This window comes from Primulina huaijiensis, unplaced genomic scaffold (assembly GCF_012295235.1).
Source record: "Primulina huaijiensis isolate GDHJ02 unplaced genomic scaffold, ASM1229523v2 scaffold38717, whole genome shotgun sequence".
Classification (NCBI taxonomy): domain Eukaryota; kingdom Viridiplantae; phylum Streptophyta; class Magnoliopsida; order Lamiales; family Gesneriaceae; genus Primulina; species Primulina huaijiensis.
This window is the reverse complement of record NW_027359071.1, coordinates 23,086-39,186: the sequence shown is the minus strand read 5'-3', so window position 1 is coordinate 39,186 and position 16,101 is coordinate 23,086. Positions and strand designations below refer to the sequence as shown.

The 16,101-nt window shown below is 36.2% G+C and overlaps 3 protein-coding genes across 6 annotated transcripts; 1 reads left to right on the top strand and 2 right to left on the bottom strand.

Moving 5' to 3' along the window:
* Positions 1–422: 422 nt before the first annotated feature.
* Positions 423–2,266, top strand: LOC140968903 (pentatricopeptide repeat-containing protein At1g55630-like). Its single transcript, XM_073430045.1, has one exon. The coding sequence runs from the start codon at positions 879–881 to the stop codon at positions 2,115–2,117; it is 1,239 nt and encodes a 412-aa protein (XP_073286146.1). The 5' UTR covers positions 423–878; the 3' UTR covers positions 2,118–2,266.
* A 458-nt stretch (positions 2,267–2,724) lies between these two features.
* On the bottom strand, positions 2,725–8,141 carry LOC140968905 (mitogen-activated protein kinase kinase kinase YODA-like). Of its 3 annotated transcripts, XM_073430049.1 has the most exons (13): positions 7,955–8,141; positions 7,755–7,839; positions 6,716–7,268; positions 5,832–6,566; positions 5,535–5,622; positions 5,343–5,405; positions 4,810–4,970; positions 4,649–4,724; positions 4,467–4,526; positions 4,265–4,372; positions 3,951–4,178; positions 3,618–3,724; positions 2,725–3,537 (listed from the first exon to the last, which is right to left on the bottom strand). In XM_073430049.1, the coding sequence occupies exons 3-13, from the start codon at positions 7,261–7,263 to the stop codon at positions 3,054–3,056; spliced, it is 2,658 nt and encodes an 885-aa protein (XP_073286150.1). In that variant the 5' UTR covers positions 7,264–7,268; positions 7,755–7,839; positions 7,955–8,141; the 3' UTR covers positions 2,725–3,053. The 3 variants fall into 3 exon arrangements, with proteins under 3 accessions (XP_073286150.1, XP_073286148.1, XP_073286151.1); XM_073430047.1 differs by lacking the exon at positions 7,755–7,839; XM_073430050.1 differs by lacking the exon at positions 7,755–7,839 and having other exon boundaries at positions 3,630–3,724; positions 7,955–8,140.
* Positions 8,142–12,326: 4,185 nt separating this feature from the next.
* Positions 12,327–15,501, bottom strand: LOC140968906 (uncharacterized). 2 transcript variants are annotated; one of them, XM_073430051.1, is made up of 2 exons: positions 15,244–15,501; positions 12,327–13,946 (listed from the first exon to the last, which is right to left on the bottom strand). In XM_073430051.1, the coding sequence occupies exons 1-2, from the start codon at positions 15,334–15,336 to the stop codon at positions 12,681–12,683; spliced, it is 1,359 nt and encodes a 452-aa protein (XP_073286152.1). In that variant the 5' UTR covers positions 15,337–15,501; the 3' UTR covers positions 12,327–12,680. The 2 variants fall into 2 exon arrangements, with proteins under 2 accessions (XP_073286152.1, XP_073286153.1); XM_073430052.1 differs by lacking the exon at positions 15,244–15,501 and adding an exon at positions 14,722–15,237.
* Positions 15,502–16,101: the final 600 nt, after the last annotated feature.

Genomic DNA, 16,101 nt, shown 5'->3' with positions numbered 1-16,101 from the left:
AAATGCTATTAGCCATATTTTAATTCATTTAAATATTATCAAAATTTCGTACTTATATTTCCAACAATTTAGTTGCTCACGTGCAACGCACGTGCACTTTTCTAGTTAATATATAAATACGGAATTATTTCTTATTTAAAACAAACGTGTATTCGGTATGGCTTTCCTCGTTTCTCATATTTTCTTGTTTCTCAGATTTTCGGTTAATGGGAATGTTGGAGTGTGACTCACAATAGTTGGCTCATTCAATCCAAGTATATCAGGATAAGAACCCTATCAGTTGCCAGTTGGTGACCATAACTGATGGGGAATTTCATAAACCAACGACATTATATGGAGTTGAGCTGAAAAGGGAATGCTGATATATATATAGTTCCTCGTGGGAGAGCTAGCTTATGGAAGAACTCACATGTGACAGCAAAACACTGGGAAGAATCTTTTTCTTGTAGAACAAGATCAAGAGTTTTAAAGGGAGAGGAAAGATGAGTAAAATATAGAAGAAAAACTTCGTAATTATATATAGATTTATCTTTGCAAAACTTGGGACGGGGAATTGGGGTGATGATAATAAAACAAGCGTGACTATTCTCCCGTGGATTAACCATGTAAATTCGTTTGTGTCTTGCCGTGAATATATTCGTTCGCTGTGTTTGATTATCGAGGGATTTTCTTGTTCTTGTGAGGTTTCTCGTGCTTTATGCAGTCGAACAATTGATGGCGATAGTATTGAAAACGGGTTCAGAGGCGTTGATGGTTTTTTTCGTGAAAAGTGAAGAAGCTCGAGTTTTGAGTCCAATGTGGAAGAAAACACCGCAGCTTTATCTGATACTATTTGTTCTTCGGGTGCCAGAGGTGATTCTGAGGACTACAATTATCAAATGTCTTGTGCAAAACATAATTTTATTGGTCAGGTGAGGAATGATGCTGTAAGGATTCTTGAAATTCTGCATCAAGATGGTCCAGGATTTGATGCAGAACCGGTGTTAAATGATTTATCAGGTCTTCTTGTGAGAGAAGTTTTTTTTGGTATCTTAAAGACTAAAAATTACGCGAACAGAAATAGGTGTGCCAAGCTTGGTTACAAGTTCTTTGTGTTATCTAATGAACAAGATAATTACAGACATACAGTTAATGATTATCACATTATGATGCAGATCTTTTCCGAGTCTGAAGAATTCAAGGCAATGTGGAGAATGGTTGATGAGATGATTGAGCAAGGTTATCCTACTACCGCACGTACTTTCAACATATTAATATGTGCCTGTGGTGAGGTTGCATTAGCTAGTCGAGTTGCGGAGAGGTTCATTAAGTCAAAGACGTTTAATTATAGACCGTTTAAGCATTCTTTCAATGCGATTCTGCACTCCCTTTTGACACATAATCAATACATACTGATAGAATGGGTGTATCAGCAGATGTTGGTCGAAGGCCATTCCCCAGATGTGTTGATTTATAATATCATCACGTGTGCCAAGTTTCGGTTGGGGAAGCTGGATCAGTTTCGCAGATTACTAGATGAGAAGGGCAGAAATTGGTTTTCTCCTGACTTTGATACATTTAATCTCCTTCTACATGTTCTTGGTAAAGGGGACAAACCAATAGCGGCATTGAAGCTTCTGAATCACATGAAAGAAGGTGGTGGTGTAGATCCAAGTGTTCTCCAGTTCACGACATTGATAGATGGGCTCAGGCGGGCTGGAAATATGGATGCCTGTCTTTATTTCTTCGATGAAATGATGAAGCATGTATGTAGGCCTGATGTTGTCACTTACACCGTCGTGATAACGGGGTATGTTGTGGCTGGTGAGCTTGATAAGGCTCGGAAAATGTTTGATGAGATGTTTGGAAAAGGGGCAATTACCCAATGTATCACTTACAACTCGATGATTTGTGGGCTTTGTATGGTCGGTAAGTTTGACGAGGCTTGGTTGACGTTGAAAGAAATGGGATCAAAAGGTTCAGATTGTAATCTGAATTTTCTTGTGTACACTACGATATTGAGTAACCTTCGGATTGCACGAAAAATGGACGAAGCTCAAGAAGTGGTGAAACATATGGTGGAAAGGGGGGACTATGTTCATCTACTTGGGAAAATCAAGAGATACAGAAGATGTTAGCTGCTTATAAATACATGAAGTTCCTAACTACAAGTGATCTAGTGCAACATGTTGGCCAAAATGTGCTATAACATTTAGCTCTACGCCTTCAGAGGCTGATGTAAGTTTAGCAAACCATAATTTTGATAGTCTTTTCCAAATGATATACATATTACGCTCGTGTTTTGATAATGAATAATATTTAAAAGAATCACTTCGTTATGAAATAAATCTGTGTTGTTTTTTGTAATTCTTGTCAAGTTTCCCTGCCGTCAACCAGAGTATTGGCTCTGCCTCTCCGTTTTTAGTGGATTACTTCTCTTTCTCATTATATCTGAATTCAAATATAATTGTCAAGATGGATTATCACGATCGCGTACCATGTTTTACAGCAATATCTGATAACCAAGGAAACGACTCCAAGGAATTGCCTCCGTAACAGCAGCATTTTCTTGGATTTTCATAATAACTGCAGGAGGGGCACACCAGCATGACATAGGTTGGTTTATTCTCAGGCAAGGCTGGGGTGGTGGCTACGAAAAACTTGTGGATTTTAGATATTCGCATTAAATTTCTTATAATTTTTTTGATTACATAGATAATTCTAAAATTTGTCACGGCAGCGAAGTGAGATATGAAAGAACTACATATTTCAAGAGAAATAATATTCAATGTTATATTGGTCTACAATTTTAATTCCAAAGATTTAGCAACGGGTTAAGCTGTACTATCAAAGCCATCAACCCCATGTAAATGAATATTTTCATTTGTATTCATGTCAAATCAAACCTAGACAACTTAAATTTGTAAGATCGGGACTGTATGATGGCATGAGGCTGCAAGAAGTCTTCCTCCGAGAACTTGAGACGGCTGAGCGATGTCAAAAATGTGCATACAAAATCGAGCCTCGGGTGAATTAGGCCTATCATGAACCATTTCGTGCAGTATCGAACATAGTTAAATTCCAGCAGTATGGTGACAAGCTGGTGAAGAAGAAGGATTGAAATCAAGTGGTGGATTCAGCTTAATGGGCTCCCTCAGAAGCTGCTGAGTCACACGATCGGCCAATACTGATTGCCCATTATAAAATTCTCCATTGGCTTCCCTTCCAAACTGCTTTTTAAAGACATCATTATCATATGCTACCAGTTCTTGAAATGCATTAGATTCTGCATATACCCCTCTCAGAATATCCGGATCCCAGTAAGAGGGGCGCTTTGGGTCGTTGTAAAAACCCTCTTGCAGGAACATTGATTGGTTAAGATGATGTGGGATGGCGCCAATACCGCCAGTTAGAGGAGTGGAGGAACCAGATGTAAAAGGGCTAGATAAGGGCGAAGGGGACATTCTCCCATTCATGTGTTGGGGAGATCTTGGATGTAGAAGAGGACTCCCAACTGGAGACACAGGGCACGATATGTTCCTTGGAGAATAGGAATCACTGTTGATAACAAGGAAAGAATCAGAAAACAAGTGAGCTTTTCAAAACTACCTTAACGTCAAAGTTACACACACACGCACATGTATAAAGACCTCGAATGAAAATTGGATTTTGATATTCTGGAGGAGTGGATGGCAAGTCTCTCCATATCCGATTGCAGAAGACTTCTCACAGGAACAATAATGCCCTACAGAAGATTCATTGAACATGTTTTATGACTGATACATACATGGAGAGCAAGTGAACTTCAAATGAAAAGCACGGATAACTATTTCGATTTTCGAAAGTTTTAAAGAAAAAATGACAAAATTATCACTCAATCTACTTGCCTGATATATGAAATTAGACAGCATTTCTCACACACACACACACACACAAATGTATACATATTTATCCCAGATAAAGTAGTGTACCGTGGATTTTACAACATTTGTTCCCGCAGGATGCTCAGAAGCAGTAGTTATTTCTTTTGCTGGAGCAGCACCTTTCACAAAAGCATGCTCCAAAAGCTGAAAAGCTGTGGGACGATGCAGGGGATTCCGCTGCAAACAGAGCCTCACAAAATCTTTGCCTTCTTCAGAGAGGTGATCAGGAATTGTTGGAAGTTCTTTACTATTCCCAATCTTGAACATGGCAGCCACCTTCAATCACAAAAGACCAGATATATACCAAATAAACAAGAATGAAAATCAAGTCTTGAAACTAGAGTCCAAAGAGTTTCACACACCCCTTCGTACTGGCTCCAAGGTGGTTTCGAAGTAGCCATTTCCAAGACAGTGCATCCAAGACTCCATATATCAACAGCTAGACCACATGCACTAGAATTCCTTATAACCTAAGCACAAAAAAAAGAAGAATATGGTTATGCGGCTGGAAAGCAAGCACAAGAAACTTTAGGTGAGGTGAGAGATGATGATCAATATACTAACCTCAGGTGCCATCCAATAAGGGCTACCTTTAAAAGATAATGGACATGATTGCCCTGCAATCTGTAAAAACCTTACAACATGAAGGCAAGCGGATAATCCTGACTCTTCATTTCCCATGTGCAAAATTTATTTGAAATGTAAAAAAATTTGACCCACGCTTGAAAGAATAAATTAAAACTCACGTGCTTTGCCATGCCAAAGTCTGCCAACTTAACTCGGCCACTTGGGTCCACAAGGATATTCGCCCCTTTAATATCCCTGATACAGATACTTCTATAAGAATTCATATCCAAACCAACGTCGCAAGCACAAAACCAATTCAACGAAGTTTGATCAGATTTACCTGTGCAAGGTATTTTTGGCATGTAAATAGGCAAGCCCTGACAGAATTTGTTGAGTATAACTGCGAATCGCTGATTCTCCTAACTTCCCATAATCTAGCAGAATTTTACGTATTGAACCCCCAGATACATATTCCAAATATATATATAATTTATCATCCACCTGATCAGGGATACAGAATTAAAACATCAACGGAAATTCAAGAAAAATGACATCACGTGGTCATTTATGAGTGATCCATACAAGTTACCATGGATTGCATGATCGTACACAAGTTTATTTCAATAAGAGATACGAGTTGGCAACAATTTATCCACAAATTTTACGATTCGCAAAAAAAAAATTTTTAACGTTTTTTTTTTCTGAAAGTGTGATAAACTGCTCTTAAGTAAGTAATTGTCGGCTTTTATTTGCCGGAAAAAGTGCAAAGCATTTTATTAAATTAAGTTCGCTAATGGATATTTATAAAGTTTACGCAACAAAAGACCCATTATAGGAGGCATCCAAGAAAAGCAGAGCAGGAAAGTGACCAACCGATTCAGATCCATAATACTGCACAATATTAGGATGGCTTAAGCGGCTCAGCAGCATTATCTCCTGCAAGAAACAGTACAGATTGAATGAACTTCCTCATACAAAATTTAGGGAAAAAATCAGCTGAAGCATTGCTTCAGAAACTACATGAAAAATTTAGCCTCCAATCATTCTAACGGCCAAAATACTCACCTGTCCTAACTGTTTTGCACTTTCCTTTGATTTTGCATCATCAGCAAATAATGTTACTTCCTTCATGGCACACATTCCACCAGTTTCACTAGAACCCAAAGAACAGAACCCATAAAATCATGAAAGGATTTCAAGACAATTGAGTCAAATACACACACACGCGCACTGAAACAATTTCGAAAACAAAAGATTGAAAGAACAAATAGGGGAGATGCCTAGGATACAAACCAACAGACATGTAATGGAAAACAAGAATAAATGAAAAACTCAGGGCATGCGATAACAATAGTTTCTCACCTGTTAAAACCAACATAAACATGTCCAAAGGTGCCTCGGCCAAGCAACTTCCCTTTTTTCCATCGTGGACTAGAGGTTGTAGGATTCTCTGCTCTTCCTGGACTACGTGATACTGATGGTGACGTCACAGCTGAATTTGGATGAGAGAAAGGCGAGGAATTGGAAATTGATAGGGGAGGAAGGGGGAGGGGGTGACTTTGTTGTTTTGCATCATCGAGCCAATTATTCTGCGACTCAGAGTTCCCTCCTCCAGCTCTAGGATGGAGTGGCGTTACAGCACCGCTGTGAATTCTTGAACTAGGGCCAGGACTTGTCCTTCTAGGACTAGGATTAGGTGAATATTCAGGGCTTCCTCTACTGGGCTGCCAAAATAATTGCCCTGCCATATCTCCTCCCATTGAATTATGCCCAGAGGTCTGACCTGAGCCTGGACTTGAGCATTGACCAGATCCAAGAAAGGGAATATCTGGATAAATCTTTCCAGCAGGGAAAGCAGATCTTGTAACCTGCTCATAGCCAAAAGCTCTCATTGGGCTTCTGGAGGGACTAGATATTGAGCTGTCTGGAGCACTGCAAAAAGCACCGTGAGGTGGAATCTGCAAGTTCAGCACTTGACTGTTCAAATGCTGTCTTCTACAAGGTGGAGAGAAGGTGATTTTATCGTCGGAGACATTCACTGGAAATGGTGTCTCTCTTGAGACTGGAGCAACAGGGGGCTGATCCTTGACAACAACGCTTTATTAAAATAATAAGAGAAAAGAATGCACAGTGTTAGTCAGGAACGAAACCTTCTATATTAGAAGTCCAAATTATACGAGCAAATTTATTTTTTTAGAAAAAACAAATAAATGTCCTTCCACGCATTACTTTAGAGGACCACTCACGTTGAAGGACCAATAGCAGCTTTTCCAGCACTAAAATCATGGTCAGATGCCATAGGGCTACGCTGATGTGAACCAACTGGTTCATCACTCTCAATGGAACATTCACTAGAGATTGAAGTAACAACCAGTTCACCATCGAAATCTGATGGATCCAGCCTATGCCGGGTGCATCCAGGCCTCGAAAATGGCAGAAATGAAAATGGTTTAGTGCCCTTTTCTAAATTTTTCTTTTCCTTTTTGCCTGTTCTAGCATCAGAATGATTCACATTTGCGGGACCTGGCAACGGAAGTGTTTGGGCTAGAGGCCTTTCGGCAAAACTTTGACAACGTGCTACATGTTTGGAAGGTGACGGAGACCTTGAATGGGCTTTTGACTGAGACCCTCTCTCTGAAACTGTATCACTTGAACGTCTTCTAGATCCTCCCGATACGCCGGTTGATTTACTATCAGGACTCCTAAATCTCCTTTGTATCGTGTCGATAAATCTTTCTTTGATTTCTTTCTTTTTTGGTTCTTTCGACGATGACTTCCCCCACCAAGAAGGCATGTTTTCTAAAACATAAGATTACAAAGCAAGACTGTGATCTCAATAACAAAACAGCTCGTGACTAAAAGATCGATTCAAATATCATGCATGTGCGTGTTGCCCCGAAATGTCTTTTAGAGTCAAACTTAGATCAGAGTTGGAATCCTTTTTTTTAACCACCAGAGTTGGATTCTTAATAAAGGTAATACGAAGTGAAATTTTCAAACTTTCGTCGGCATAACAAACTAGGGGAAATGTATATCCAACATTACAACCTAAAGAACTGAACAAGTCAATAGATTGAACAACCATAACTAGTCATTTTACGATATTCTTCTTGCTATTTTTTCATCCTCTTTTTAAAAATCAGTAGTCCATCGATGAATGTCCTTTCATTTACCAATTCAATATTTTCACCATAAATATCAGCAAAACGAACAATAATATGAAGCTAAATACAACAAAAGATAATCTTTAACACAGCAACACAAATATAGCAAAAAAATTCTTACCATTTCTACTTAGCTTTCAACTATTAATCAAATAAACACTTCTGATCTCTCCATAATCAACGGCGTCAACAAAAAATGATCTCTACTACCCAAAATCACAGCTTAAATTCACCACGGATCCACAAATACAAAACAAAATTTCAACCAAACGTAGTATCTAATTAACTGTCATAAATCACGCAGACACTGAATAAACTTACTCAAAATCTCAGCTCTTCACATCCAAGAACAAGATACATTCACTCCCTCTTCATATTCCATCAAATTTGTTTAATCTCACACGCTTAAAGACTACGCCTAGAAAAATTAAGCGCGTGTAGCTCGTGGATTGAGACGTTTCGAAGAGAGCGCGTAAGGAGAGAAGCTCGTGAGGGTTGTGAGAGAGAGAGAGAGAGAGAGAGAGATTGTCTAAGGGATGAATTTAAAATGCAATTATTTTAGTTATTAATAAAATATTATTATCGTAATAATAATAATAAAAGGAATCTGATTCAATGTAATTTCAAATAATTAAATTTAATCATATTTTCACCAACTTAATCTATGTTTAGTTGCATAATTAAAAAGAAAACTTGACTCATTATGATTTGTGGTTAACTTTTTCGTACATACTTTATATTATTTATTTTTCATTAATGGAAATCATTTATTTTTCTTAATTTGGGGCAACACTTTGTGCTAAAGAATGATTTTCGGCTTTCAAGGGAAAAAAAATATATAATTATTTATTTATTTGTTAAAAAGTCATGTTAAAACTTTGATAAATAATACAATTTATTTTGATCACGTTTAAGAGATAAAATTGATTGAATACTATCTATGATAATTTATTTTTATTTTCTAATTTCATGAAGATTTAAAAAAAATTGCGAAAAAACCCAAAAAAATAAATAGCAAAAATGATGTGCAGAGCAACTTGTTAAGGTATGGAAAATTATATGTTACACCCGATATGTTTTATTCGATGTAACGTCCACAAGTTATTTGATATTGATTTATATCGTCGATTGAATGATCTTGATCTATACGATGCACTCCCGCGAGTGGGTTGACAACATAAATACAAAAATCTTTAATTTTTCATTAATTATTATTTCCGTGCATTGATACATGCACAATAAATTTTATATAAAACACAGTTTATGGTAATGAAAAAAACTCGTGTGAGACGGTCTCACGAATCGTATTTTGTGAGACGGATCTCTTATTTGAGTCATCCATGAAAAAGTATTACTTTTTATGCTAAAAGTATTACTTTTTATTGTGAATATCGGTAGGGTTGACCCGTCTAACAAGAATAATTAATATTTTTCATGCGTGATCCAAATAAAACACACATCTCACAAAATTGATCTGTTTTATTGAAAAAAGTTATAATTTAGAAACGAAATAACTTGCAATGATTTATTAACTATCAAATAATCATTTTCACGCATTACTTTTGGTCATCCGAACCCACAAAAACAAATTAAGTTAAAATTAAAATTTTAATATGTTTTCTTTAAAGTTAAAAATATTAGTATGTATACCAATCATTCCCCTGTATTTGTGGTACAGTTGGCGTTATTTCCCTATTTTATTCGTATATATTTGTTAAATATGAATTTCTTAATATACCTTAGTCTTCCCAAAGTCAACCCATTTAATTATAATGTACAACGTGAATTATAAAATAATGTTGACTTTGTGATATGTTCGAGTCAATTTGCCTACGTGGTCTGGACTTTGACAAACTATCCACGGGGAAAAAATATATTTTAAATATTTTACAAAGATTTCAAAATTATTTGAGGGATTTTTAATAAATTTTGGCCTAATTAAATTAAGTTAGTTTGACAAAATAGCCTTTCAACCATATTAAATTATATATATCCTTTAAACTATTTTTTTCCCCTTTATTTCACCATCAATTTCTAATTGGGTATTTTTTTTTTCAACCCTTTATAAAAACTAGCAAGAATACAACGACCTCGGATATTGATGGGCGGAATTGTTAATTTGACTTCGGTTTTCAAAGCTTTGCAAATCGATTAATTTTTAATTATTGATCAAAATTTGATAAATAAAATTTTTTATTTATTTTTTTGTACGATAAAAATTGTAATACAAATATCGTTGTACTTGTAGCATGACTCTAAACTATTCATTAGGCCTTTTGTCCCTACTTACCTGAATATTAACAGATATACAAATGGTTTTCGTCACTGTCAAACATTTTCGAGTATGTCTTTTTGAGACAGTCTCACGAATCTTTATCTGTGAGACGAGTCAATCTTACCGATATTCACAATAAAAAATAATACTCTTAGCATAAAAAATAATACTTTTTCATGTATGACCCAAATAAGAGATCCGTCTCACAAAATACGACCCGTGAGACCGTCTCACACAAGTTTTTACCAACATTTTCTTGATCTAAATCTATCCCTTGTTGTGTTGTTGCTTTCATGTGAAGCAAGTCAATTTTCACCTTCCTTTTTCTTTGTCGTATTTCCCATTTTCTGTATAATTTTTTTTGTCTTCATTAAAATTTTCACGTATCACTTTGGAAAAATAAGTTACAAGAACGAAATGTATTGCGTCGTTTAAAATAAGTGCTTTTTTTTTCTTCTTATTTTTAGCAAGTAAAAAAGGAAATTTAAAAGGGATATTTTAGGGTTTTTTTTTTTATAAATATGCAATGCTTTAATAACAACGTAATTAGGTTATAGGGCCCTGTCACTTTTGAATATGATACATTATTTGGTTTCATTAATGGAAATTAAGATAATTATTCGGACAGAGACAAGCACCATAGAAATAAATAATTATAGACTTAGAGCATCATTAAAGCTAGGCCACTGTCCAAGATTCGAAAGGGGGGATTCATTTAGCTCGAATAAATAAAGGAAATTGAAGTTTATAGTTTATTTTACATGAAATTTTTTTAGTTAGTTTTCACATGAAAATATCGTCGAAGCATTTAATTTTTCAATAGAATTCCACACAGACAGCCACATTATGAATTAATATATATGGAACAGTAACAATATGGATAATGGTTTCGTTTAATAAAAATAATCGTATTTGATTAATTTTTCAAATAAAAATCTGTCTTTTTCCTCTAATTTAAACCCTCATAATCTCAATATTCTAAAGTCTTTAAGTTGAATCTGCCATCTACTTAACTTCGAGTTCGAGTGGGCATTTTTCCATAGACACATTTTCGCAAGTTGACAATTTGATGGAATGTGACTAAAAGACTTTTGAAATGATAAAAATCGAAATTTGTATATATTTAGATGATACATAAATTTTAAATTTCAATTCTAAAATAATTTTTTATATCCCATAAATAAATTTTTACATGCATCACAACTTTTTATTTAATGGTAAATATTGTCTATTTACTTTCTAGCTGCGAGAGCTTACTCTGGTTTACAATTGGAAATCATCTTGGGTTGGGATTTCAGGCATTTCAAAATGGCTGAAGCAGCAGGGGACATACATGCATGACTGTGGAAACGTCTGTGTCTTGAATCCTAATATTTGACAAGTATAGGATTATGACATCCTAGAACCCAGTGATTTTGCAGGAAAGTCGCAAATCTAGAATCTAGAAATATAAGTTACAGATATTTTAGCGGTGTTCAATGTAAACTTTTGTAGAGTTTTAAAAAGTCATGTAGTATAACATTATTCTTAGGTATTTGCTTACAGTATCTGGTTATCTATTTATAATACAATTGTAATAGAATTAAAGCATATAAAGGATCTTGTAACCATCCCCTTAAACTAAACTTTGTCATTCATATTCATACCCAATAAATGTAAATCGGCATGGCAAAAAAAAAAAAAACAAGCAAGAAGAGTTTTTGGATATGTAAATATTTTTAATGGTTCTTTGGCAATTTTCTTACATTTTGACCAATTATCGACATTCTCGAATCCTTATTTTTTTCCCCACTTTTTCTAATCCTACACTAGTAAATTTTATCATCTTACGATGCCTCATATGTCCCCTTCTTTACTTATATTCCATTCACATGAACTGCAGTAAGGCTAACCACGGTAGGTTAAGAGAATTGGCAAAAGTATGATTGACAAATAAATACAGATTGCTGTAAATGGAATATGCATGTGCTGACAGTCATTGAATAGCTAATATCTTAATTATGCACACAATATGCTCTGCTTCTACTTGTTATATTCTTATTCTCGTTTCACATCTTACATTAAACCTGAAATTTTCTTTTAGATACAAAATATTATGGTAGGCGACTTGTAGGCTCTGGCTCAAACGTCTCAAATTTGAGACGAGATATCGAGTTCGAGACTCAATTGTTACTTAAAAAAAGATACGGACTCTTATGATAACTTTAGTTGTGATTACTGTTCATATATAGTTTTCTTCAATTTTTATAAATATGTGGTTATTTTTTTAGGATAAAACCAGAAAAAGACATGCGCAGAAGTCAGAACTGGCACGCTAGATTGGAATCCTCTATTATGTTGGTGCTGCTGATAGCCCCAGGGATCGGAGGAGCCGAACAATGGCGGTGTTATATCGATTAGCAATGTCGGACAGAATCACATCAAGTGATATTCTTTCAAAGGTCATACATAGCAAGTTGTACTAAAACAGTTGGCGCATGATAACTCAATATGTTTTTTTTTATTACACTAATGTTTGTTAACAGAATAGAACCCCTTTCACAATACAACTCCTCCCGGCATCTATATTTTGTAGTATACACATCAAAAGCTAAATAATGACAAATTAAACAAAAATCTCATAACAAAACGCTATTATCAGGTATGGTCGTGAGTTTAGGGAAATCTTTCTCCTGTACAAATCCATGTGCACTTCACGGAAAAACAAGCTTTGCTTCCCTGATTTCTAAAAAGTTGCAATCTTTATGTCTTGGTATACTTGCGTGTTTAGCGTTAACTGACTCCTGATTGCATCGTTGGGAAGAAAGTCCAGTTGTTTTGAGGGCTTGATTCCTTTTTCACAGCTTTATCATTCGTCCACCACTCACAGTCGATAATGGATTTCTCCGAGACTTGTCCTTTTGAATTGTTGAAGTTGAAATCTTTGCTTGAACCAAGAGAGATTGTACGATGCTTTTGATGGCATCCATCCCCTTCCATGTCAACAGCCATAGAGCTACTTTCAATCTTTGTTGAAGATATTGCTTCTGGTGGGATTCTTGATGTGATTATGCATGAATTAGGGACTGGTTCCTTCACTATACAAGTGGGTATATCTTCACCGTTTAGTTCGAAAGACACTCTGTGATCGACAGTTCCATCATTTTGTGATCCCCGCTCAGAGTTAGATAATGAGACAACTTCAGAAATTTGGATCTCCAAAAGGTTACTGTCCCGACATGGGGGTTCTCCACCATTAGGTGTCAGGGTTCCAGAACCGAGCCTTGATACCCCGCTGTTTGGTGTCAAAGTTCCTGAGCCTAGTCTTGAGCCCCAGCCATTGGGAGTTACTGATCCAGAACCGAATCTGGAACCCCATTTACGGTTAGAAAAGTGGTCGTAGCTTATAAACTTGGGAGCTTCCCCCATTCGAAATTCAATGGTTGCACGTTTATCAGGTAAAGGCGAAGAGGTTCCAGAATTAGAAATAGCCGAGCCTGGTGATTTGACATGACCACCAGGGCTTCCAGGGTATGGGTAGGGTATGTACTCGTACTGGGACAACGGGTATTTCAGATTCATCCCACTAAATCTCTTGTTCCGGGCAAGAGATGACGACAAAAGCTGTGCAAATGGGACTTCTGGTGAGGAAGGTGTTGTCATTTGCACAGATTCCGGAGGTGGGGTAAATGAAGCTGTAGAAGGTTCGGTTGTGAAGGTAGAAAACACGGGAGGCGAAACTAATCCAGTCTCATGAGCGTAAGGACCGATTGTGAAAATAGGCGCTGTCCCGCCTGGTGAGTAGGTATGAACAGAAAGTACACCTACAGGTGATTGAGTGGCAGAGGAAGGATCGGATTGAAGAAAATATGCTGGAGAAGAGGGAGGGGCAATGAATGGAAGCATAATGGTGGTAGGACGATTTGAATTTTCAGAGACCGGGGCTATAATCCTCTGTGAAGTTGGTTCTGACAAAATGACAGCATGGCCAATTCGTTTGCTGTTCTTGTGAGAACCAAAACAACAGTAGAGACTCCACAAACTTCCCCATCTTTTCTTCTGTGAGTGAACAAAAACAAGGCAAAAATTATGCTTCTTCTGTGAGTGAACAAAAACAAGGCAAAAATCCAAACACGAAACATGATACATAAGCGATCAAATTACTCAAATATACAAGGTTAAGCTCCTCCCTTAATAGCAACCCTGTCTGATCGCGATCAACCTATCTTACAAACTCTTTGTAAGTGGATCATACAAGGGTTCATCCATTCCAACAGACATTTGACTGGCAAAAAATTTCTTTTAATAGATGTCCTTCGGGTCAGTCAACTGTGGCTCTGATATCCAACGCGTAAAATGGGTCAAACCGAAATGTAAAATAGTAGGCTTTCTTCAAACCACCTAATCCATTATAATCCTATTTACATATCCTCCGATTTTCTCTTCTTTATTTGTTTAGTAACAAAAATTGCCCTGTTGGAGTGAAGACTAAAATGAAGCATTTGCACTGCAGTAAAGTTTCAAATATATAGTATTGCCACAGCCCTTCGGTCCTATATTATCCATAATCTGCATTTCTCTCTCAGATCTTAAATGGTGAAAACTCCAATCTTCGAATATGACACAAAAAGGCTTCTCATTTCAAAGGATCTGACAACAAGAATTGAAGAATCCGACAAAAAAAAAGCTGGTTACAATTACAAAAGCTTTCACCCGAGTTTTTTCAAGAAATGGACGCATAATCAAAACCAGGCCAAATCAAGATCAGACAGAAAATACGGAATCCTTGATTCAAAATCTCATAAATAAAATCATTTTAAATATCAGAGTATACCTCAGATCACCGCAAGAAGGAGATTTCTCAAACGGGACCCCAGGAAAATATGGAATCTAATCTTTTTGACAAAATTGTAATATTTAATAGAATTTGTATTCTTTGCAAGATCAGTATAAAATTATAAAAAAGGGCATATACAACTATACATAGTTCAAACCTTGCATGTACTACACTAAAAAAATAATTCCAGCTCAAAAGTTGCATCATTTAAGTTTAAAGGTTGAAATGTTAATTTTTACTTTCTCCAGTTGAACTTTATTGAATAATAACCCAACCCATTATTTATCTAGACTTAACAACACAACTTCATGAGTCAAATCAATCGTAACCACTTTTCTGAACCGTAATAAAATAACATTAACAAACAATAAACCATGAAAAATCAATTCTTTGATCCAAAACCCATTCCCAATCAATCAACAAAAGTTCAAACAGAAGAAACAATTCTTCAAAGTAAAATCCTAACAACCCATCTACACCAGGAAACTTTTCTAAGCAAATCAATCGATACACACAGACCTGCACTGTATAAGGTTGAACTCTGCTTTCAGCAGCAACTATGGCGGTTGCTGCAGCATTCACTGTTTCCACGGTGTTCTGAACACTGCTCATGGCGATCTTACGTCGGATTCCAGCTGTTTAACGTCGGGATTCGACGTATTTCCCGGTGACTTTGGTGAGAAGCCAATCAACGAAAACTACACGGAATAGCACATGGCATATCTCAAGAGAACGAGGCACAAACAAAATTGTTTTTAATTGTAATATATATTCATTGCCTCTCTGACTCTCTCTTCTATTTTTTTTTTAAAAAAATCATTTACATTTTCTTGTTTATATAAATTATTATTTATTAAAAAATAAAGTATTAATTTTATTTGTGAAGTCATTTACAAACGGGCAAATGGGCTAAATAAGTAAATATAATATTCTCTAAATTATTAAGTAAATGACTTTATTTTAAAAAAAAACATTAGAGATGGCTTATCTCTATAGCTGTTCTTTTGTAAGTATGTGCAGAATGGTGGGGCCACAATCATAAAGTACAATTAATCACAAATAGAGGGGGATGTATTTATTTTTTAGAGAATTTTGGGGTAAAGTGCTATAAAATAAAATAATGGACATAATTGCCCTCTCTCCTTTTGGGAGAATTTCTTCGTCGGCACATTACGGCGCCGCGCAGGAGAAAGAGTAGCTCGGCTAATAATAATGGCAAAAATTGACGCCAGGTGGAGGAGTAGTGCGCATTTAATGTGGCGTACGTTTGTAGTTGTGTGCGCCAACCCACACCCCGAAAAATTTTAACTCCATGTCACGTGACCTTCGTGTTGCAAATGGGCACGAGAATTAGATGATGAAGAGAGGGGCATATTT